Source organism: Primulina huaijiensis, chromosome 7 (genome assembly GCF_012295235.1).
Source record: "Primulina huaijiensis isolate GDHJ02 chromosome 7, ASM1229523v2, whole genome shotgun sequence".
Classification (NCBI taxonomy): domain Eukaryota; kingdom Viridiplantae; phylum Streptophyta; class Magnoliopsida; order Lamiales; family Gesneriaceae; genus Primulina; species Primulina huaijiensis.
In genome coordinates this window covers 16,745,133-16,770,849 of record NC_133312.1, presented here as the reverse complement: position 1 = coordinate 16,770,849, position 25,717 = coordinate 16,745,133, and the positions used below count along the sequence as shown (strand labels likewise).

At 36.7% G+C, this 25,717-nt stretch overlaps 1 protein-coding gene and 1 long non-coding RNA gene across 2 annotated transcripts; one reads left to right on the top strand and one right to left on the bottom strand.

The window, feature by feature from the left end:
- Window positions 1–14,417: 14,417 nt before the first annotated feature.
- On the top strand, window positions 14,418–14,936 carry LOC140981632 (uncharacterized). The gene has a single exon (XM_073448055.1). It carries the CDS (start codon window positions 14,418–14,420, stop codon window positions 14,934–14,936), a length of 519 nt encoding a protein of 172 aa, XP_073304156.1.
- Window positions 14,937–18,957: 4,021 nt separating this feature from the next.
- LOC140980344 (uncharacterized) lies at window positions 18,958–20,901 on the bottom strand. The gene is made up of 2 exons (XR_012175930.1): window positions 20,221–20,901; window positions 18,958–19,539 (listed from the first exon to the last, which is right to left on the bottom strand). It is a non-coding gene; the product is annotated as an uncharacterized lncRNA (long non-coding RNA).
- Window positions 20,902–25,717: the final 4,816 nt, after the last annotated feature.

Sequence of the window (25,717 nt, the reverse complement as noted above, 5' to 3'; positions counted from 1 at the left end):
ATGAAGAGTTGAAGAAATGCAAATAGAACTCGCTAACTTTTGCATACAAAATACAAGCTTTTTAAACCGCTACTTTGTCACATCACTACGCTTGCAAACTTGAAGTTTCTGAGCACACTTAAAGTTCCATATTTCATCGCTCATCAAGCACGTACTCAGCAGAAGATATCTGATCATTCAAGGATCAACTTTGTGCTACTCAAAACATACTGTTTCCTTATATCAGTAACCTTTGGTTATTTGATTTACTAAGTTTTCTGGTGAACCGAGGATTCTTAAACATCCAGAAGTGTAAAGTGATCACTAAGCATTCCAAAACAGACAATGTGATAAGTCCTGATTGGAGTGGGCTGTTGCAACATTTTGCAAAAACAAAGTCTTTTAGTGGAATCTTTCCTAAAGAAGACGAAGGGGTGTCATAAGAGTTTTATCTCCGAACGTCCTTAAAAATCTCGTGTCTTTACTTTCTGCAAGCACTTACATTTTGAACCATCTCTTGTTAAAAGGCTAGCCAATATGTTGTAGCTATCATTAGAAATTCTGAACCACCTTCCGAACTTTTTTAAGTGGTTCACATTTCTAACCACTCGAGAAAATTTTCAACCGCTTAAAAACGTTTGAAAACAAATTTTAAAAGACATTTCTTAAAGAGTTTATTTACCTCCTTCTAAACTCTTTCACGGTCCTAAAAAGTGGTATTAGAGCTGGTTTTCTTGAACTTTGATATTTACAATCTATATGGCATCATTTAACAAGATTTCCATTTTTTCAAAAGAAGACGATGATGACTGGAAAATTCGTAGGCAGGCACATTTAGTAGCTCAGGATGATGACATGTGATATGTCATCACAGAAGGGCCTATGAAAATTTTTAAATTCAATCCAACTGCTGCTATAACTGAAGGTGCTTCCCAGGTGGTGGAAAAGTATCGATCCGAATGGACCGCTGAGGACAAGAAGAAGGCGAACCTTGACAACGTGGCCAAGGATACCCTTTATACTCTGGATAATAATATGTTTGTCAAAATTAAAACTTGCTCCACCGCAAAGGAGATCTGGGAGAAACTCACACAACTGTGTGAAGACAACGATCATACCAAAGAAAATAAACCAACTGTTGCAATCCAAAAGTTTGACAACGCCAAAATATAGCTAGAAGAAACTTTCTCCGAATTCGATGAATGGTTTAGTAATATTATTATTGAACTTATATCTCTTGGAAAAGAATACTCTAACAGTGAAATTGCCTTGAAGGTAATGAGAGCTCTTCCTAGAGAATAGGACGTAAAAACAGCGACGATGCGAGAATCAAAAGACCTGAATAAGCTGGAACTTCATGATCTTTTCGCCGATCTTAAAGCAAACGAGTTAGAGCTTGGAATCCAAACTGAAGAAGAACCATCTATATCTCAACAAACCAAGGCTCTGGCAGTAACTACAGTGACTCTTCCTGTCGAAGAGCCTGCAAGTAAGAAATCATCTGAGCAATTAAGCAATGAAGCTATGTCCTTATTTGTCAAAAGATTTGGTAAATTTATGCATAAAAATCAATCTCAGTTTGCTAAACCATATTAAAAGAAGGACCATATTGATGATGCTCAAGCATGTTTAACTGTAGCAAAAAGGAACATTTCATTGCAGAATGCAACATGCCGAAGAAAAATGAGAAGAAACCGGTTGAGAGGAGACGGTCCAAAGACGATAAGAAGTATATCAAAAAGAAAGATCAGCGAGTTTTCATTGCAGAGGAAGGAAAGAGCAAGTGGGCTGACTCAAACTCAGAGCGGTTCATCTCCGAATAATCTTCGAGTGAAAGCGACGATGAGGCAGTCAAATGTCTCATGGCTGTTGAGTATCAGGATCTATCGAAGATGGTATTTGACTTTGACTCCATGGAATTTACACATGACGACCTTGTCACAGCACTGCATGACATGGTAAATGAGTTAAGGGATTATCATAGCAATTCGATGAGGCTGAGGCAGAAAAACAAGACTTGAAAAACAAGTTAACCCTCTCCAGCTGCTCGCAGCAAAAAGAGGTTGATGGTTTGAAAGTTAAGTTAAGTCTGTTAGCGGCTGAGAATGATGACTTACGAAGATTATTCCATGCCATTTTGAAAGAAAGAAACGGTTGATAAACGTAGTCAACTCATGGAATAAGTCCTCTGCTTCTCTTGAAAGGGTGCATGAGATGAAGAAACCAGCCGGAGATAGAACCGGGCTAAGTTATAACATCAATGAGTGCAGTACTTCTGATGCACAAACTCAACCGCTACTAGAAAAAGACGGTTCAAAATCAATTAAATTTGTCAGATCTAGTACGGTATATGAACATGATGAGCCTGAAGTCCAAATCAATCAAAATGTAAATTTTGAGAACAATGGAAGGCGATGTGGTCTAGGATATGTCGAATATGAGAGTGTGAAAACCAATCGATCTTGGCTTAGACGCAGGCCAAATCCAACCATTCACAACGGTTCAGATTGGTCCTGCAGAAAACCAAGTTCAACCGGACATCACTCGAGAATAAGACCTAATCGATACTACAACGACCAACCTGTTAAAAAAAATACAGATTGAGTGACAAGGACAAACAGCCAAGACAACATACTGCAAAAGAAAGAACATTGTACACACCACCAGATTATGCACCTAACCGCATTCATTCTGGGACACACAATGGAAAGTCCCTTAGGATAATCCAAGTGTGGATCCCGAAGGGCATAATCAACTCAGGACCCAAATTGATTTGGGTACCAAGATCTTATTTCAATAATTTCACGTACAAAAGAAGAGAATGTAGAAGAATCTATTTGGTTCCTAGATAGTGGCAGCTCCAGATACATGACAAGAAATAGACAACTTCTATCAGAAGTCACCGATTACCAAGGACCAATAATCATTTTTGGTGATAACTCTAAAGGTAAAGCAGTTGGTAAAGGCAAGATTACCCACGATAAAATAATTATCAAATATGTACTCTTAGTTGAAAATTTATGTTACAATTTGATTAGTATAAGTCAAATATGTGAAAACGGTTACACTGTTGAGTTTCACAAGCACACCTGCACGGTTAAATCTACAGCTGGAAATATTATGTTAACTGGTCATAGAGAACAGAACATATATAAGGTGAGATGAAATGATGACAACCTAAATGCTCCTACTTCTTTTATTGCCTTAAATGGAAATAAAAATTGGTTATGGTATAAACGGCTTAATGATGAAACTTAAGATTAATAATTTATTATATGTTAAAACCTGTTTTTTAAATTTAAGTTTCATTAAAATTATAAAATTATGTTATTTTAGTATTTTTGTTTTTATTTAAATGTCTTACTAAATATGTTTTATTTTCAGGTTTTCTATATGTTGGTAAAATAATGATAACTCAATCTATAAAATTCAAATTGAGGTGATTCAAACATGTTTGTAATCTTTGAGAAAGTATATACAACTTTGCAGAAGACATGAATGACTAAAAAATTGATTAAGATGAAGAAATTGTGATAATATCAAAATGATGCCAAATTTACTTTTACTATGACCAGCTTATAGTAAAAAATCATAACTATTTCAATCTTTAACCAAAAGAGATGAACCAAAATACAAAATTCATCTATGACAATTCCCTACATGTTTGCTATTTTGAGAAAAATCAAATTTGAATATTAAAGTCATGGATCATAGCACTCAAAGAAGGGCCATGGAATTGAAGTGGAGAAAACAAAAACTACTATTACAACTACATGACATTCATGGTGGTTTCCTTTGTTTTAATTTTAGTTAAACAATATTACATAAACCAAGAATAAATCTTTGAACCTTGAGAAATTTATAATTTTTAAACTTCATTCTTGCATTTGGTAATTTATAAATTAATAAATTTAAACTTAAAATAACCTCTTTGTGGAGCGATCTCGTACTTACGAAATATATTACTTGCAGACAACTTACACTTGGGTGAATTATAATTTAAGTAGTAGCAAGTTTTTGGCGCCGTTGCCGTGGAGGTATAAGTTATTGCAGTTATTTTATTCGACAGTTGGTTGATTTTATAATCGCATAGTTTGACTTACGTTTAGATGAGGGTATATAAGTATACGTTTCGGCCGAGTTTTAAAAAAAAAATTCAGTAGATGGTTGGATTCGGTCACTGGAGTTGCACTTCCAGTATTTGGACATGAGAGATGGGGACCAAGTCAGATGTGCTACGTATATGCTGAGAGGTGATGCATCTCTATGGTGGGAGGGAGCAGCGCATGGAGTGGATCTCTCTACTCTCACTCGGAATCAGTTTAATGACATCTTCTACAACAAGTATTTTCTGGCTGACGTCTAGGGGCGCCTGACACGAGAGTTCATGAGTCACCGACATGGGGACTTGACTGTTGCTGAGTTCATCAGGAGGTTTGAACGAGGCTGTCACGTTGTGACCCTTATTGCGAGAGATGCGGCAGAGAAGCTGAGGCACTTCATGGATAGCCTCAGACCTACCATTCGTCAGGATGTCATGTTGATGAGGACGGCTATTTATGATGTTGCCACTGTTTGTGCTTTTCAGGCAGAGCAGACTTTGAGTGATATAGACGTAGTGATACAGAGGAAGAGGCATCAAGCCCAGCAAAGTTCACAGCCTCAGAAGAAGCAGTTTACAGGGCCACCCAAGAATCAGGGGCAAAAGAAGCCCCAAGGATAGTTCAAGAAACCAAGTCAGCAGAAACCACCGCAGGCTCCAAGGGCTCCCAAACCGAAAGAGAGGCGGCCCTGCAAATAATGCAATCGATTCCATTACGATGAGTGCATGTGAGAGACATTCAAGTGCTTTATCTGCAAGGAGAAGGGCCACAAAGCTGCAGATTGCCCGATGAACAAGGGCCCTACTACTGGCAGGGCTTATGTTATGCACGCCGAGGAAGCTGAGTCGGAACCTGACACGACACTAATCACTAGTAACATTCTTGCTTAAAATTTTTATATTGCCTTGATTGCATGAATGTTAAATTGGCTAATGGAATTATTTTTGGGATCAGGAAAAAATAAAATAGGTTGCATGCTCTAATTAAATGGATTTAAGGGTTGAATTGATTTAATTTAAGAATGGTGAGGGGTAAATAGCAATAACCGAAAATTTAAGGACTTATAATTCAACAACCGAAAGTTTAGGGCAAAAAACTGAAATATTTTTAAATTTCTAGAGACTCAATTGCTAATTTTCGGAAATTTTAAGGGATGAAAATGATTATTTAAAGATCATAGGGGCCGGATTGGTAAATTTCGAAATTTTGGTTGGGGAATACGTGTAAATTCTAGAAATTCTAGGGATGTAATTGGAAAATTTTCGATAATTATGGGTTGTATTGATAGAATCTCTGGAATTTATTAGGCTTGAACGGATTTTATGGCATATTTTGTCGCATGAAGGATATTTATTTCCGGTGTAGCCATTTATGCACTGCTAGATTCATAAGCTACACATTCATTTATATTTGAGGCTTTTGTCAACCGTTTTTGGATGTTTATTATCGTGATCATAGACGACATTCTGATCTATTCGAGAAGTCGTGAGAAGCACAGTCATCATCTGAGGATGGCACTGCAGGTGCTTCGAGATTGGAAGTTGTTTGCCAAGTTCAGCAAGTGTGAGTTCAGCTTAGAAAAGGTGGAGTTATTAGGCCACATTATTTCGAAAGATGGAGTAGAGGTCGACCCGTCTAAGGTCGAAGCTGTGAAGGAGTGGTCATTACCTAGGAATGTATCCAAGATTTGTAGTTTCTTAGGCCTAGCTGGTTATTATCGAAAGTTTATCAAGGGATTTTCATTTATTGCAGTGCCCTTGACAGCTCTGACAAAGAAAAATATCAAGTTTGTGTGGAGTTGCGAGTGTCAGAGCAGTTTCGAGAAGTTGAAACAAGCACTTACTGTAGCACCAGTTCAAGCGATGCCTTCCTGGCAAAGGGATTATTTGCTATACGCTAATGCTTCGAAGCTCGGTTTGGACGCCGTATTGATGCAGAATGATAATGTAAGGTCCAAAATACGATGACGTAATCAAACTGCATGCAAATATAGAGAAAATAGAAAATCACTAATTAAATGGTTTTAATGGCATTAATTAATTATGATATTCATGATTACATGTTTAAAATGTACCTTTCTACATGAATGAATAAAACTGTGTTTTAAAAGTTATTCAAGACACGATCAAGGAACGGAGACCGGGACCATATGAGAGAAAATTTTTAATTGTTTAATGTGTGGTGTATTTTAAATGGAATTTTTGAAAATGATGTGTTTTTATATGCCGAGTCGTATTTTTAATCGGAATTCGATTTTCAAAAAAAAAATAGGGGGGACGTTTTGAGAATTCGACTAATATTTTCACAATCTTTCTTAAATAAAATAATTTTAAAATACTAACTAATGGGCTTAATGGGCCTATTATACTTGGCTAATGGGCTCAGCTTACACCATGAGTTTTAATTAAAATAAAAAGCCAAAAACTCCACCCATAAACCTCACAACTCTCGCCCCTCCCCCTCTAAATAATTACTAGGACTCTCCCCTCCCCAAAAAAGATGGACACACAAAAAAATTTGAAGGGAAAACACGAATTTTGAAGAAAAATTTAGCAAGGGTCGCCTCTCCGCCAACGTTCCTCGCGTCGCCAAATTGTTTCGAGCGTAATATACGCAAAGGCACGCCTTGATCTCTTTTTTCTCATATATCACACCATATTATGTGTTTGATGTATATTTGCATGAAAAATATGATGCACTATTCTTATTTTCGTTTTCATGGCTTAATATGCATAAAACTAGAACTCTTCTTCGGCCAAGGCTTCCTAGAGGGGAACAGCTCATATTTGTGGTAGGGAAAGGTGCAAGGGTCTTAGAAGAGGCTAGTCAAGGTCCTTGGTTGATCGCATGAGGCTTGGGTCGAAAGCTAGGGAGGAGCCACGACTATGGAGGGTCGCGCATGGCTTTTGGGCGCGGCTGGGAAGGCTTGGCTTGTTTGTGGCGTTATTCTTGGTCCCATAGCTTGATATGGGTTTGGTTTAGGTCCTAGGGTCGATGGTTAGGGGCTGGACGGGTTGGCTGGAGCTTAGGTTTGAAGTAATTCAAGGTTGGTTAAACTAGGGTTTACAAATAATGCACAAAGAATTCAGTAGGTGTCCTAGGCTGATCCAATGGTTTAATGGTCTTGAATTGGGTTGAATATGGTTTAGATAGGTGTTAATAAGCTTTGGTTTAAATTTGGTAAAATTTGGTTAAGTTTTGAGTCCATACGAGTCAAAATCGGGATGTACGTCTAAGTTTAAAAATGAATTGAGAAATTAGTCGATGAGCTTAAGTTTACGTCTAAGAAATATTTATGGGTATATTTTAAGGTCATATTTTAAGTTCGGAATGATTTGGGTCAATCTTTTAAGGTCTAAGGATATATTGGGAAAGTTAGAGTTCCAGAGGCAAAACGGTCAATAGACTCATTAGGTGTGATTGATGTAAGTGAGCATGATGTTGATGTTAATGGAAGACTTGATGGTTGAACTAGTTGGACTAAAGAAGCACATAACCCGAAGACCGTCGCTAGTTTTTCGCAAAATTATATTTAAGATTTAAGCTACTATAAAGATTTTATGACTTATGATTCTTTTGAGAGGTTTTAAAAGAATGTTAGAGTTAAGTCTATTTTTGAAATAATGTTAGTTTAGGTTGGTTGGCGTTTTACGATTTTATGCTTTGAATTACTTTCTTTTGGATTTTCAAAAAATATTTGGTTGGTTTATTTTTAAATGGTTCAAAATATTTTTATTTTAAATGCTTAGTGTTTCGGCCGAATGAATTAGAAAGAAAAAAGTAAAAAAATTATAGTACTTGTTAAGAAAAACGAGTAGTGGATGTTTCAGATAAGGTGATCGCCTATGCGTCCAAGCAGCTGAAGATTCATGAGAAGAACTATCTGACGCACGACCTTGAATTAGCTGCAAATGTTTTTGCATTGAAGATCTGGATATGTAACGCCCGAAAATCAGTCCACGTAAACCGCATGCATGAAAATTATTAAATTGCTAAAATATTTTAATTAAATGATTTTAGATGAATGAATAATATATATTTGAGCGACTAAATGATTAATTGTGTAATTTAGCTCGACTGCATAATTTAAATATTTTCTTAGGCGAATATCGGTGGTTGGCCGGGAACGGAGACGATTAAGGTGTTAAAGATTTAAAAAACTAAATTTTTATTTTGAGTTTAGAAAATATTTATTTTAATTATTTTAAGAATTATTGTATTTTTAAGGTCAAATTTAAATTAATTATAGGGAGCAAGAAATTTTTTGTATTTTATAAGAGATTTTTTTGGAAATAGATATTTTTAAAAATTTTAATTTAAGACCTAATAATTTTATTAATCTTAATGAGCCTAATTAATTATTTAAAAAGATAGGCTTTTAATTAATCCCATTAATTAAGTGTTTAGGAAACTTTTTTTTTATTCTATTTAAAAGAGTCCCACACTCCTAAACACCTACACACACACCCCGAAACATACACAAATTATGTGAACTCAAATTGAAAGTGAAGGTAGAACATGGCCGAAACTTGAACGCTTCTAAAGGGGAAAGATTTCGATTTTTTTTCTTCTTCATTCTTCGACTTTCTTCCTCGTTCTTTCTTCCAAAAACGATCACTCGACTCCCTTGCATCTCAAGATGGGTTTTTGGTGGGGTTTTGACAAGAAAAAAAGGGTAGAAAAAAAATAGAAATCATCATCCATTCGTCACCGACGTTCCACTGCTTCAATATTCGTATTTCGAGCATTTTAAAGGCAAATGCATGTTTCTAAACCTTCTTTTTACACTATTCAAATAATAATATGTGTGTTTTATGTTTTGAAGCATGAAAATTATATTGATCAAATTATTTGATGATCGGATGAATATTTTTCAAAGTTTTGACATTTTTACGCTTATTTGAGACATGTTATGATTTGTAAAAGACATGCTGCCGTTAGGGGACGTTGATGGATTGTAAAAAGTGTCGTTTAAGTGTTAAATGAAGGCTGGACCATAGCAAAGGGCGTGCATGGTGGAGGCTTGAAAGTTAGGGTTTTTCTTGCACGTTTTGTGATTTTCCATCGGCTTGGTTGTATGGTGCGAAGGGGCTGGTGCGGCTGGTCATGGGATGGTCCAGTAGGCTTAGTAGGTTCCAGGAGGGTGGCTAGTGGTCTGGAAGTGGTCCAGTCCAAGGTGGCTCAAGGGTGGCTCGAGAGTTTTAGGTGTGCGGTTTGGTTTGGGAGAAATAGGTTCGAAAATGGTTTGAAAAAGAGATGGGGCTCGAACCATGGTTCTCGGAGGATGGTACATGACTCACGGGGGTATTTTAGGGATGAAAAGTCTAAGTTAAAAATTTGAGATTAAAATATTAAGTTTTGAATTTCATTCGGGTTTAAAACGCTTCACGGTTTAGTTATTAAGTCATCAAACTGAAAGGCTCGGGTTTACTTCTAAGAAAAATATTAAAAGTCAAATTTAAGCTTATATGATGCTATGGAATAGGCTCGAGTTAAGAAAAGTAAAAAAAAGTCAAAATCGAGAATTTTGAGGTCCTAGGGTAAAATGGTCATTTTATGTCTCGGGTAGTACGAAAGGTCTGACAGTGTCCCGAAGAATCATAATACATGCTAAATGATATTTAAAATATTTACGATGAAAATATGATATTTTTCTGATATATGCAAAGGCTGTACGATTTTTCCTGAAAATTGTTATTTTAAGATTTTGAAGGATACGATATTTTATAAATAAAAGGAAAGGAAAATATTTTGAATGATGTGAATTGATTGTGACAAATATGATATGATATGATATGATTGGGGATATCGTGAGGGAAAAGGCTCTAGAGGGAGCCTGTTTACGGGAGAAGGCCCAGAGGGAGTCCGACGATCGTATTTCCACTTTTGGCAAGGCCCAGCGCCCGCCCCCATGTACAATGGCGAGCTAAGCCTGATCATTTGACCACATGATGATACGATTACAACTAGTCATTTTCAAGGATCAAACTTCACCCAAAATGATATGCGATAATGAAAAATTTTACGATTTAAATATTTATGATTTATTTACGTTTACAAATTTATGCTAGCTTATTTTATTAAAAGATTATTTTAAAGTTGCATGTGCATGTATATGTATTATTTGCTTATGGTTAGAAAGTGCTGAGTCATTAGACTTACTAGGTTTGGATGGTCGCAGGTGAAGACGATTTCGAGGGAGACGCTGACGCTTGAGTGGATAGAGTCCAGCAGTACACTCCCGAGGGACATTTGTTTTCCGCATAAGCTTAGTAGTTAAAGTTTTGAAGTAAATATTTGAGGATTATTTATCTATGATTTTATGCTTTATTTTAGAGTTTAGTTTTTGAAAAATTTTAAATAGACGTACGATTTTGTGGTTGACGATTTATGGAGTTTTAGGCATTTGAGATTTTCAAATGTTGAGTTTTTAAATATTATTTTTATGTTGGAGGGTTTTGTGGATAGAAGAAAATGCTTATATAAAAAAAATTTATTAATATTTTAAAGTTAGAAGTAAGGGACGTTTCAGGATACATTACTTGTACGGTGAGAAATGCATGGTTTTAAGCGATCACAAGAGCCTCAAGTATTTCTTTACTCAGAAGGAGCTGAACATGAGGCAGAGGTGATGGTTGAAGTTGGTGAAAGACTATGATTGTGACATTAGCTACAACCCGGGGAAAGCTAACGTGGTGGCTGATGCATTGAGTAGGAAGACAACAGTGGTAGGCCATCTAGTAGTTCAGAAACCTCTCCAGGCAGAGATTCAGAGGTTCGACCATGAAATTTAAGCTAGTGGCCATGCTCCGAGATTATCTACTTTGACGTTGCAGTCCACTCTGAGAGACCGCATTCGTACTACGCAGTCTATTGATGACCAGTTACAGAAGTGGAAGACGAGGGACGAATCGAAGGGCAGTACTTTGTATTCAGTGGAGGATAGCATTGTCAGATATAGGGGCCGTTTATGGGTGCCTAGTGGTGATTCGTTGAGAGTCGAGATTATGTCAAAGGCACATGCTTCTCCGTACTCTATCAACCCAAGGAGTACAAATATGTACAAAGACCTACAGTTACTCTATTGGTGGCTGGTTATGAAGTGAGACATTCGGAGGTTTGAGTCGGAATGCCTCCCTTGTCAGCAGGTGAAGGCAGAGCATCAGAGACCAGCGAGGTTGATGAGGCCGCTCCCTAATCCCGAGTGGAAGTGGGAGAATATTACGATAGACTTTGTGGTTGGTTTTTCGAAAACAGTGAAGGGCTACACTGCTATTTGGGTGATCGTAGATCGTCTGACTAAATTAGCGCATTTCCTATCGGTGAAGACGAAATACTCTATGTCACAGTATGTCTAGCTGCATATTCGAGAGATAGTTAAACTAAATGGGATTCCAGTGTCTATTGTATCCGACAGAGATCCGCATTTTACTTTATCGTTATGGAAGAGTTTTCATTCTTCCATGGGGACCAAGCTGTTGTTTAGTACGGTCTTTCATCTTCAGACTAACGGCCAATCGGAAAGGGTGATCCAGATTTTGGAGGACTTGCTACGGGATTGTGTGATCGACTTCAAGGGTAGTCCGGAGCCGAAGCTGCGGTGTAACGGCCTAAAAATCAGTACACGTAAACCACATAAATGCAAATGATTTAAATCGCATATTTATTTTATTTAATTGATTTTAAATGCTTAAATTATATATTTTATATGCTTAAATGTTGAAAGTACATGATTTCATGAAATTGAAGGATTTTACCCGAATATTCGATATTAGGCTAGGGAAAAGAGACAGGAGACGACAAAGATAAATATTTTTCAATAAATTTTCAAGGCTTATTAATATGATTAATTTTTTTCTAAAAATGATATAATTCAAATTAGTTTACGAGACGAGCTTTATTTTATTTGGGAAGCCCATTTTTGGACAAACGAGGGACTTTTAAAAGATCAATATTATTATTCTCGAAAACTAAATTTTATAAACTTTTATTTTCAATTAAATAGTTATTATTAGGCCTAATTTACCTTGGATTAGTAGGTCTAATTGCTCCTAAACTCAAAGTTCCAAAACCTAAGCCCAGTAACATGCAAATTAAAATTTATAAAAAGGATTCCTAGGTATTTTTGAAACCCATACCATCCGAAACACACACACACACTCCACACACATGTTTTCGAAAAAATTGAGGAAGAAACAAGTTGTCTTCGTCGTCCGTTCGTTCTTCTTCGCGCCCCACACCAACGATCGTATATTCGAGCGTTCTGAAATGCAAAGGCACCTTTCTAAATTTTTTAACGCATCATTCAATCTATATTATGCATGTTTTGTTTATTTTTGCATGAAAATATTGGAGTTCAAATTGCTTATCGTTTTGACGATTATTTTAAAGTTTTGAAGATTTTTATGCATATATGAACGTGTTGTGATTTTCAACGAGTACGCTGCCAACATAGGACGTTTAAGGGATGAAAAAAGTGTCGTTTAGGCACGAGATGATGGCTAGACAGTAGCGTAAGGCCTGGGATTGGCTAAGAAGTCGACGTATGGCAGACATGCTTCGGCTTGGGGCTGCCACACTAGGGATTGGCCAGCCCTGGCCCTTTTCGCAGCTTGGGTTAGAGACTAAGAAGAGCCCTTGGTAGGATGGACTCTTGGCTAGGTGAGTGCAGGCACTGTGTGAGGGTGATACTAAGGGCGCACATCTCGGTTCTAGGCAGGGAGAAGGGCGCGGAACTGTAGGCTCAAACTAGAGGGGTTAAGGGTTGTCTAGAAGGGGGCCTCGGAGGTGGTTAAGGGCGGTGGGTCAGGGGCCGCTGTAGGAGGCAAGTCGCGAGCCCTAGGGTTTGGGGCTGTTTGTGGCTCGGCTAGGGTGAAGATAGGATGGTCCAGGCTGTTAGGAGAGTCCAGAAGAGTTTAGAGAAGATGGCCAGGGCCTAGACGTGGGGTTCCAGGGGGTGGTCCAAGGGTGGCTCAGGTTTTGTGGGAAGGCGAGTGACTAACGGTTTAAGGTTCGAAAGTTGCAAGGAATAGAAGTAAGAGAACGAACCATGGTTCACGGGGATTGGTTCGTGGCTCACAAGAGTAGTTTATGTTTAAAGTTTGGGAATAAAATAATAAGTTTTGATTTATTGCGGGATCAAAACGCTTTACGATTTGGTGATTAAGTAATTAAATGGAAATGCTCGGGTTTACATCTTTGAAAAATAATATAAGTCAACTGTAAGCTTAAATAACTATTTGGGGTAGGCTCATAGCAATAAAAGTAAGAAAAAGTCAAAATCGGGAAATTTTAAGTCCAGGGACAAAACGATAATTTTACACCTGGGTAGTATGAAAAGGGTGTTGGCAGTGTCCCGAGAAATCATAGCGCATGCTAAATGATATTTTAAAATGTTTATGAGGAAAATATGAGATTTTATGATTTATGATAAAGCTGTGTAATTTTTACAGTAAAATGTTATTTTTCAAATGTGAAAATGATACGATATTTTATTATTAAAATAGAAAAGAAAAATTATTTTGAAGGATGTGAATTGACTTTGACATAAAAGATATGATATATAATTTTTGGGAATATCGTGAGAGAAAAGGCCCTAGAGGAAGCCTATTTACGGGAGAAGGCCCCAAAGAGAGCCCAACGATCGTATTTCTATTTTACGTCGGTGGCTTGTGTCCGCCCCATGCGCAATAGTGAGCTAAGACTGATCAGTCGACAAGAGGATAAAAGCTAGTCACTTTCAAAGATCAAAATTCATCCAAAATGATAAATGATTTAAAGCTTTATGATTTTACGATTTATGATTTATTTATGATAAAAATGTTATTTTAAATAAAATATGATTTTAATGCATATGCTTTTATATGTATTATTTGTTACTCTTGCTTAGAACGTGCTGAGTTATTAAACTCACTAGAGTTGAATGCTGCAGGTGATGATGATATTGAGGGAAGCGCTGACGCTTGAGTGGATTGAGTCCGGCAGTACACTCTCGAGGGCCTTTATTTTCTGCATTAACTTAATAGTTAAAAGTATTAAAGATTTTGTTAATGATTTAATTAGAAATTTTTATGCTTTATTTTAAAGTTATTTTTTATCATGTTAAAGGTTGAAGTTGGATTTTTGTTAATTGACGATTTAGGGATGTTATGCACTCGAGATTTTAAATGTTAAATTATTTTGATTTATGGAAATGTTAAGTTATTTTAAATGATGAATTTTGAAATTATGTACGAGAAAAAAAATATTATTAGGATTTTGAAGTTAAAAAGTAGTGGATGTTTCATGCCGCCAGTGGAGTTTACCTATAGCAACAACTATCAGTCATTTATAGGTATGGATCCCTACGAGGCTCTTTACGGGAGGAAGTGTATGTCACCGATTCATTTGGATGAGGTTGTAGAGAGAGACGAGATTGGACCGGATATTGTTCAACGGACTGCAGATTTGGTAGTCAAGATCCGGGATAAGATGAAGACGACACAGAGTAAACATAAGAGTTTTGCAGACAAGAGGAGGAGAGATCTCGAGTTTGCCGTTGGTGATCACGTCTTTGTCAAAATAGCACCCATGAAGGGAGTTATGCCGTTCGGGAAGAAGGGAAAGCTCGGTCCGATGTTTATTGTACTGTTCGAGATCTTGGAAGGGGTGGGAGCATTGGCATACAAGGTGCCCTTACTACCTAATCTAGCTGGAGTTCAAAATGTCTTCAACATTTTTATGCTACACAAATACATGTCAAATCCATCACACGTATTGAATTATGAGCCACTGCAGCTTACCCCAAATTTGTCCTACGAGGAGAAGCCGATGCAGATCTTAGGCAGGCAGGAGAGGAGGCTGCGTATAAGGTGATCAAGATGGTCAAGATCAAGTGGCTGAATCATCCAGAGAAGGAACCTACTTGGGAGACGGAGACCAACAGGAGCCGCTACCTTGATATTTTTGGTAAGTGCTGATTTCGAAGACAAAATTCTTTTAAGGCAGAGGAATTTTAATGCCCGAAAACCCGAACACACTAACCACATACATGCATGAAAAATAATTAGTATTTATTTAAATGAGTGGTCTAAAGATATGTTTAATAGTTTGTATGATCTAATGAATATTAACCGAATGTTATGAATTTGAACTTTCTGAAATCGAATACGCGACGTACGACCAAGGCGAGAAAATCGGGGACAATTTTGATAAGAGGTCTATTTTTATAATTTTAAGAATTTGAAACTCGAGATTTAGTGATCCAAAATAGTAAAGTGGCGAATTTATAGTTAGTAAGGGACGAACTTAATTGGTAACAAACTTTAGCTAGAAAATGAGAAGTTTCGGATTTACGGTATCGGAAATCAGTGACAATGAATAATTTTAATTATCAATTGGACATCTAGTGAATTAATTAATGATTTAATTAACTCCTTAATAGACCTAGATTAATAGCAATTAATTAAAAAAAAAATATAGGGCCTTTAATTTAACTTAAAAGCCCACCTAGCAACCTAATTAAACACTCTAGCCTAGCTCACACCATCACATGCCTCATTCACTTTCAGCACACACAAATCACACTCACTCAAACCTTAGGGTGGCCGAGAAGCACCATAGCCGAAGAGGGAAGGATTTCCGTGTCTCGTTCTTCTCTCGTCGTGCCGTCGCTCGTTATTCGTAAGCACAAACAATCAAGGCATGTTTGTAAACCTTTCTTTGTGCACCATTCAATCCATATTATTTCATGTGTTCGATTTTTGTATTAAAGTTCATGAGGATGATGGTTTTAAGTTTTATACATGTGCATATCATGTTTTCATAAAGAATTCTTGTGTTTTTTAGAATTTTTGAAGGAGATATGCAAACCAAGGGATTCAAGAGTTGATCTAGACGTTTAAGGGTAGATATGGAAGGAGTAAGAGCCAAAGGAAAGGCTGGAGTGGCTGGACCAACCTGCACGCACCAAAAGGAATGATGAGGCAGCTTAGGGTCCCTACGGCTAAGGGGGGCTACATGGGGTTCTATCCATGGTCTGGAGGGAAGGATAAGTGTCCTAAGAAGGTATAGGAAAGGTTCGGTCAGGGCTTGGACGGGCTTGTATAGCGCTGGAGCCATAACTCCAAAATCTGCACTTGTTGGCTTGCTTCGGGGCGTGCGGTCCTAGCGACTAAGAGGACGTGGGAAAGGGGTGGACCAGGGGCTAGAGTCGTGCCTTAGGGCCCTGGTGAGGGGCTGGTGTGAGCCATGAGCCGAGCCAAGGGCTGCAGCGGCCACAGGAGGTATAGGGCTTAGGACATCGGGTCTGAGTCCAAAAGGGGCTGATCATGGGCTTAGTTAGGTCTAAGGAAGAGTTCTAGGGATTGGTTCGGGGTCGTTTCAAGCCGTGGTCCGTTCGAGGTCATAAAATGTCCAAACGTGTCAAAATAGAGACGAAATGGGCTTATGTTAAAAATCTTATTCTTGTTTCGGTTTTGGCTTGGGTTTGGGGACTTCCAGCAGCATAAATTGGGTCTTGGGATGTAATAAATGTCTGGTCTCGGGTTAATTCGAGTCGGAAGGTAGTTTGGTCATTTGTTTGCTCGAAAACATGAAAATGGTTGTATAAGAGTTGTTCGGTAAGCGAATCGAGTCGTTTTGAAACGCAGTTCCTAAGATGAAATTTCCAGCAAGCTTCTGGATATTTTTGGTATTTTAAAATTGTGGAATCAAGTCATTACCATTAAGTCAAAGTTCGAGGTCGTCCGAGTAAGTATAGAGTGGAATTGTGTACAGTCGATTTGAGGAAAATCGAGGGCATTTTGCAACTCCCTAAAACAATTCCATATCATGTTAAATATTATTTTTAGACGTTTTAATGTATTTGCATGATATATGCTATTTTTTGAAATTTTAACGTATGTGCATGTTCATGCTATTTTTATCAGTCTCGACGTACATGAATGTTATAAGTCATTTTTGTTGTGTTTTAAAGAATATGGAAAGTTATGTATGTTTTTATGATACGATAAATATTTTTGAGGAATGTGAATTGATCGTCACGTAAAAGTAGTAAGGAATCCGTTGAAAACGGGAACAGTGATCTTACAATAAAAAATGAGTACACCATCGAAAACGAGGGTGGGAATCTCAATAATAATGGATCCGTTGAAGAAGTGAACGGTGAAGTTATTTTATGATAGTCGCATGAATCGTTGAAGAAGTAGATGTTGAACCGGTGGCCTAGTACTATGATTTATAGATTGATCAATCGACCTAATGTTGTCACTATCGAGGATCAAACTTCACTTAAAATTGTCATTTTTATGGAAAGTTCATATTTATACATGATTTAGAAAGTTGCATATTTTTTAGGGTCTCGTGTTTGCATGACAAATCTATTATTTATTTTACGTAATTTTTAAGTATGTGACTGTATAATTATGTATTTGCTATAACAGGTTTGAGTATGCTGAGTCATTAGACTCACTACGTTTGAATGGTCGCAGATGATGATAATGATGTTGAGTCATGAGGTGTGGACTATTGAGCCATCCAGGAGGTATAGTTCCTACCCGAAGACCTTGAAATTCCGCATATGTTAAAAAAATTTATGGATTATGGTTTTTATTTATAGACTGTTAGGGTGCTAGAATTTATTGAGTTTAAATTTTAGAATTTTATTTCTTTATTTACTTATTCCGCATGAAGAAATCTGGATAGTATGAAAATCATTTATTTGATAATTTATTCTAGTTTATTTATGATAAAGTAATTATGCATGTCGTAGGAATTTATAAAGTATTTAAAAAAAACTAATGTAAATTAAATGAATTTAGAAGTTAGGGTCGTTTCACAAACCTCATGGTACCTATTATATATTCAAGAATTTTATCTATGCAGGTTGTATGGGTATACAGATAAAACATAACGTCATAATTGAATAAAATCGTAAAATATTTAAAAAATAAAGAATGTTTTACATTAAAGTCAATAAAAACTCAAGCCACAAGTTGACTTATTGAACACCTACTCTTACAACTGATCTCTAGCAAGCTAGCTGAATACTCTTTTTTTCGATCGTTCATGGACTAGATGTTAGAGATCGCAGTCACTAAAAATTGATTTCATGATTGCCTCCCAGCGCACAACCACATCACATGCATGGACTAAGTTCTTTATCTATGTAGGTAAGGTATACAATAAAGTTTGCCAACAATACTAACACGCAAAATCTGAATAGGTAACAAATTAGCAACAGTTGTGTTGTTGGAAACTACTCCAACAATCTTCTACTTGCTACTCCAAGGGCATCATAAGCAATGGATCTAATATGTTATCGTCGGTGATCTAACACTCATTTTGCCTTTTAAAACGCAACTGCCAAAAAACTCGTATGATCTCAAGTCCAATGGCATGAGCCTTAGCGACCAAACTCAAAACACTGGAAGAAACAATGTACTTAAACAAACATCACATATCATGTTATGATGCAAGTAGACTACTATCAAACACCACCAAAAGCGTGGGACAAGTTTGTTATTTCTAGCAAATGAAAACAAATATTTCGCCTCAAATAAGGATGCTGACAGGAACAGAAACTCGAACTAGATCCAGATCTGAGCTAATTCAACCAAATAACATATGTTCTTTTTCAGTGTCACTATGTGCCATATGTCACTACTTCTCTTCGATTCTATATTTTCTTATTCTGGATTTCTTGGGAATTTTTTAGTTCATCAATGAAACAATATCTGTACGAGAGAATATTGCACAACTAATTAGACTCAAAATCTATTTTTTTCTGTGTTAAGTTAAGTTACATACGGAGGTTCAATACGTGCTTGTTTACTCAAAAACTTATAGCTTTCCATTCTTATCTTTCACGAAGTAAAAACCATAACATTCACAGCCGTGAAAGTGAAATCACAGTCAGTTGAATACTTGTACATTTGAACTGTGTACGCATATATGAAAGAATTATACAAAACTTTAACACTTCATCCCACCATAAGAAAGGTATGTATATACATCACTCATAATCTAACATTTATACTGCAAAAATAGATCAATTGAATAATCATTCTTATTTCCATATGTATAACAAATTTAACAGAGTAACAAACTCGGGCAAAACTATCACCTGATTCCTCATACCGGATATCATGTGTATCATCTCATCTCCTCTGTCTCCTTGACCGAGAAAGATTTCTATATTCCCCATAGTTCCTCCCATGAAGTTAAATTGTGCTGATCGTATCAGGAACAGAAAACAAGCCAGCTAATCTCGGACACGGCACCATAAACGCAGTCACAAACAAGCACTCTAGAACGAAGAACTATGATTGCTAAACCAGATCTTCTGAAGGCCCGTGAACAAATAAGAATGATAATCCATAACATGATTGAGCAATTGTGCATCACCCTGCCTCTTATACAAAATCTATAAGGCTGCCCTGACAACATTTCCCTGATCAAGCTGAGTCCTGGGTAAAATCTGATAACAAACACATCCGACAGCTCCTTGGTTAGTAATCAAACAGAAAATGAATCAAGCAAATATTTGATCGAATGACATTGCAGTGAATAATTGAAATGAAAGAATACAGCAGCTTAAATATGAGCATACATCCTACATTAGCAAGTAACTACTTCGCGCTCTGGGCACATGTCATTCGATTCAAAGAGAGATCTCACAGTTTAACTTTAATTAAGTTCAAAATTATTCACATCCAATCAACGGTCTCAGAACCATAGCATGGAATCAAATATTAAATGAAAAGGAAACACCTTTTCATATACTCTGAGCAAAATCAAATTTTCTTAGATTGTCCATAAAGTGTAGCACTTTTAATTGAAGGTGCAGAAACGACCACAGTAAGCAAAAGATCTAACTTTTTAGCAACTTATATATAATTCAAAAAGTAGGCTATTTCATGATTGAACCCACAACAATTTTCGGTTTCCAGCTCAAGTATCATGTATCCTTAACAACTGCAAGCATAAAAGGACCCACTACACTGCAAACGATCATTTTCTACCTCAAAATTTACTTCATGACCAAAAACACAAGATAAAAAAACAAAAAAAATCAGGAAAATGTAACATAAACAGAGCAAAAAAGAAAATCAAGAACACTAACATTAAATCATGATAAAATATTATGTTATTGATCAACCTTGGAAACAGTCTGCAGAATATTCCTTTCATTTTGAAGATCAAAGCTTGGAGCTGCCAAACAATCCCTCGGACTTTCAAACAAAGATAAGGAAAATTTTTTTGAAACAACACCAACATCAAAATAAATCAACCCTGAGCTAGGAATATCGACCCGGATTTCAATCACTGGAAACCACAAGAACAAATCTTGGGCAGTCATCCCAGATAGCCCATCGATCTGTCCGTAGCTCAGAACGCCCGAAACATTCATTTCGTAGTGCAATTCATTCTCGAACTTGGCATTGCAAGCTTGATCCAAGTAAACTTGGAATTTCCCGGACTTATCAAAGCTGAAATTGCTCACCCCTTTGGGGAATAACCCCATGGGCAGCCCATAAAGATTAAGAATATCGTAAATGGATGAATCCTCTGATATCTTATTGCAGGTGGCAACACTTAGAAACGAGCAGATGAAGAAGAGAGCGGATAGCGGGACGGTAAAATGACGTAAAGGGTTCATTTTGGCTGGTTTCTTGATGACTTTAACATGGAAATTTCAGCAGATTTAGGGTTGGTAATGGAGAAAATGGGTAGTGGGATGGAGAAGAAGATGATGGAGATGGTGCCAGCAATTGTACAGAGGGTTATTTGCAGAATATGATCAATAATTGGAGGTTTGCTTGGGTTCCTCCAATGGAATATTGACTCGCTGTGATTGGTGTAATAGACCGCATCAATTGTAGCATGTCCTGTCATGATGACGTAATATCAATATCCCGATAAAAATCTACATTAAAATTTTATTTTAAATTTGTCATTCTGAAATTTGTTTATTTATCTTGTAATTACGAATTTTTTTATGTTATTATATTTTTGTCAATTCTTTATTCTTAAAAAAAACCAATTTAAGATATTTCATTTTTATTTACTTCAAATCATAATCGCCTGATAATTTAATGAATAAAAATTGCATTTTTTGCTTTTAATTTAAATAAATTTATACATTTTCTATTCATTGCATTATTATTTTGTGCCATATATAACTAATCCACCATGCCAATTGACCACGAGTAACTCTATGATTATCTATAGGACGTCGTTGCTTTTCGGGACATAATACAAGAGATTGTCTGTTGAAACTGAAGAAGTTTCAAATTTTTTTTTGTTTTGACGTTTAAAATTGAAATGATCATATTTTTAAATTCATTTAATGTACATTAGTTTTAGTTTTTTTCCTAAAGCATGCATAATTAATTCATCATAAATAAACTAACATAAATAATCAAATAAATGAATTTCATAATATCCAAAATTATTCATGCGGAATAAGTAAATAAAACAATAAAAGACTAAAATTCAACTCAATATATACTAGCATCCTATGAGTCTGTAAATAAAAGCAATAACCCATAAAGTAATCAAAATCTTAACATATTCGGAATTTATAGGTCTTCGGGTATGTACTGCGCCTCTCAGATTACTCGATAGTCTGCACCTCACGACTCAACATCATCATTACTTGCGACCATTTAAACTAGTGAATCTAATGACTTAGTATGCTCAAACCTAATATAGAAAGTACGTAAATATCCAATCACATACTTAAAAATTACTTTTACTAAAATAAAATTTTCATGCAACGATGAAACCTTCAAAAATATGAAACTTTTGAAATCATGCCTAGATATGAATATTTTCCATTTAAAATTATCATTTTTAGGTGAAGTGCGATCCTCGGAAGTGACAACATTCATTCGATTGATCAATCTAAAAATCATAGCACTAGGTTGTCGGGTTCAACGTCCACTTCTTCGATGATCCCACTGATTATCATAAAAATAACTTAACGGATCCATTATCATTGAGATTCTCGACCCAGTTTTCGACGGTTCACTCTTTTTGTCATTGCAAGTTCAGGTGTTCTTATTTTCAACGGATCCTTTACTACTTTTACGTCATGATCAATTCACATTCCTCAAAATTATTTTCCTTTAATTTAATATTTCATAAAACATTCATAACTTTCCATATTCTTTAAAATTTCCAAAAATAGCTCATTTCATTTGTATACGTCGAGATTGCTAAAAATAGCAAATACATGCAAATACGTTAAAACTTCTAAAAATAGCATATATCATGCATATACTTTAAAACTTCTAAAATAACATTTTACATGATGTGGAATTGTTTTAGAAAGTTGCAAACCGCTCTCGACTTTTCTCTAACCGACTGCACACGATTCAACGCTATATGTACCAGGACGACTCCGGACCTTGACTTAACGAAAACGACTCAGTTTCAAAACTTTGAAAACACCAAAAATATCTATTAGCTTGCTGGAAATTCAATCACTGGACCTAAGTTTCAAAAACGACTCAATTCGCTTATCGGATGACTCGTTTACCACCGTTTTCGCGTTTTCGGTTAAACAAATGACCAAACTACCCTTCCGACTTGAACCAACCCGAGACCAGACCTTCACTAACATCCCAAGACTCAATATAAGCTACTCGAAGTTCCCAAGCCCAAGTCAAAATCGAAACATGGATTAAATTTTTAACTTAGGCTCAATTCGCCCTTTTTTTTTGACACATTCGGGCAATTTACGACTGTGAACGGACCACGGCTCGAAACGACCCCAAACCAGGCCCTAGACCCCTTTCTTAGACCCTAAACATGACCCTTATCAGGCCCTTTCGGACATAGACCAGACTCACCACGCTCTAAACTCCATGCACCAGCAGCGCCACAAAAACGTCTTCCTTGCGCGCAGCAAGGGTTCTCACGTTCCAGCGACTGTGGTAGCCTTTGGCTCGTCTCTTGGTTCACACTAGACCCTCAACAGGACCTTAAGGCATGACCGTAGCCCCTTTTTCAGCCATGTACATGCCCCCTTATCCCCTAGGAACCCCACGCACCAAAACAGTCCCTACGCGGCAGCTTATGCACTCTCGACCTCACCTTTGCTCCAGCCCATCCAATCCTTATCCGAACCCAACCAAGAAGTACCTATGACCCTAAACCAACCCTCCAGACCATGGCTAGGACCCCGTGCAGCCCCCATGATCGATGGAGCCCCAAACCATACCCTTCTCTCCTCTCGGCCTGCACGCATTCGGTGTGCAGGGCAGAACAGCCCCTTGCTGCTCTTGTTTTATCTTTTTTACCTTCAATTCTCTTCTTAAACGACTAGACGGACCCTTGAATCCATCGGTTTGCATCCATCTCTCAACAATTCTCAAAACGTTAGCAAGATCTTGATGGAAACAAGAGATACACATGCATGATATTAAAAACAATCACTTTTGCAAACTTTTCACAAAATATTAGATTCATGCAATAATATGGATTGAATGGTGCATAAAGAAGGGTTTGAAAACATGTCTTGTTCCTTTATTCTTATGATATACGAGCGACGACGCGATGAGAGATGAACGGAACACAAAGCTTTCTCTCTTCCCTTCCTTCCTCTAGAGTTCGCCCCCCAGAGTCCTAGTGTGTGTGATTTGTGTGTGCTGAAGGTGAAAGTGGCGATAGTTTATAGTGTAGGGGTTGGTAGGTTTTATTTAATCAAGTTATTAGGTTTCTAAGTGGGCTTTAGGTGTAGTTAAGGGTCTTAATTATTTTAATTAAATCTTTACTAACTAGGCCCATTAAGGAATTATTTAAACTCATAATTAATCTACTAAAAATCCCAACAATATTTAAAAATATTTGGTGCCACTCGTTTCTATCATCGTAAACCTGAAACTTTTTATTTTCTAGCAAAAGTTTGCTACCGATTAGTTTGAAACGTCTACTACTTAAAATTCTACTGAAATATTTTTTAAAAAAAACCTCTTTTCGTAAATCCTCAAACACATGCATGCAATAAAAGCAGTCAATCATACATTTTGGAAAATCTTCTAACCACTGAATAAAAATAACCGCATTTAATTAAATATTAAAAATGTAATCAATCTCCTAGTATACTGTTTTAAAATAACTCAACGTCTGTCAAAATCATCAACGTATAAAGAGATGCAAAAACTTTTAAAATATTGTTTACACCCACGACTCATGATCATAATATGCAGAAAAATGCAAGGTCCTTGGGTTAACATGTGCGCCCCCAACTCAGCCTACTCGGTCTTCAACGCCTCCAGTCTCCTCATCAACAAATTGCTCACCTGCACCATTCACACCTAACGAGTCTAAAGACTCAACACACCTGAACCGTTATAACAAGTACGTATACATATTACGCAATAATGAAAAGTACCGTAAACAAATTAACTTTAATGATCTTTCAAAGCATGAACATAAACGTAAACATATTCATATCAAATCGTGTCATCATATACGCATTCTTTTCCTTCATTTAATTCAGATCATTAGTTGTGATTTTCGTATAAGCTCTAATTCGATGGATCCATCAACGAATAACTACGGTACCCGCGTCGAGGACATCAACGACAGTATTACCCATCCACTGAGGCATGGCCTTAAATGTTTGTGTTCGTATTAGTCACAACCAACTCCCCTCTTTCAAAACATGTCATCATATTCATCACTTATAAAAATCAGCATATGCGTATATTTTCTTAAAACCAAGCATGCAACGTATTTTCTGTATTTTTATAAAAAAATTCATATTCATAATATCATATACATTTTAAACATGCAATTTTAGTGTTCAGAGTGCTTTCAGGACTGCTAACTTGACCCGGGTTCAAAATAACAATTTTGCCCTTGGAAATCCTAATTGACCGTTTTACCCCTGGACCTCAAAATTTCGACCTGAAGCCAACCAAATTTATTAAAACACCTCAAAACATATTTATAACTATTTTTTAAACGTAACTCGAGCCCATGCAAGAACTTCTTTAATTTGTTTTAAAAATTGTACCAGAGTCTCTGTTTTAACCCGAATCACCTCTAAATTTAACCGAACCTTCTCAAACTTGTACATGACTCGACAATACCCTACCAGCCCTTAAACCACCTAGACCAGACCATCTAAGACCCTCGAGCATGATCGAAAATCGGCTGGAATTTATGCACACTAGAGGACCGAACCCTAGTTACAATAACAAGCTAAACGCTCGACCCTGCACGTAACCAGCTTGGACCAGCCTCAGACCAGACCCTCCTACGATGTGACTGGACTCTCTTGGACCGACTTAGCCCTAGGTAGCAGTCCCATGCATGCGGATCCCTCGGTTCCTCAAGGAGTACGCGATCTAGCCCCAAACTTGTCCTAACTTACCATCAAGCTTCGATTAGGGTTTGTATGGTTTATTATTGTTATGATAATTTAAATTAGAAATACATTAACTTTTTTATTAATNGCATTTATTAAATTGTTAAATTATTTATTTAATTTTAAAATGATTTCAACGATACATGATTTATGATTTGTATTATTTTAAATTATTACATGTTTATTTGAAGCACGTTAAAACATTTTCTTGAGTTTTATATTTCAGATGAATATTCGATACGGGATCGTAAAACGAGACCGGTGACGATTTAGG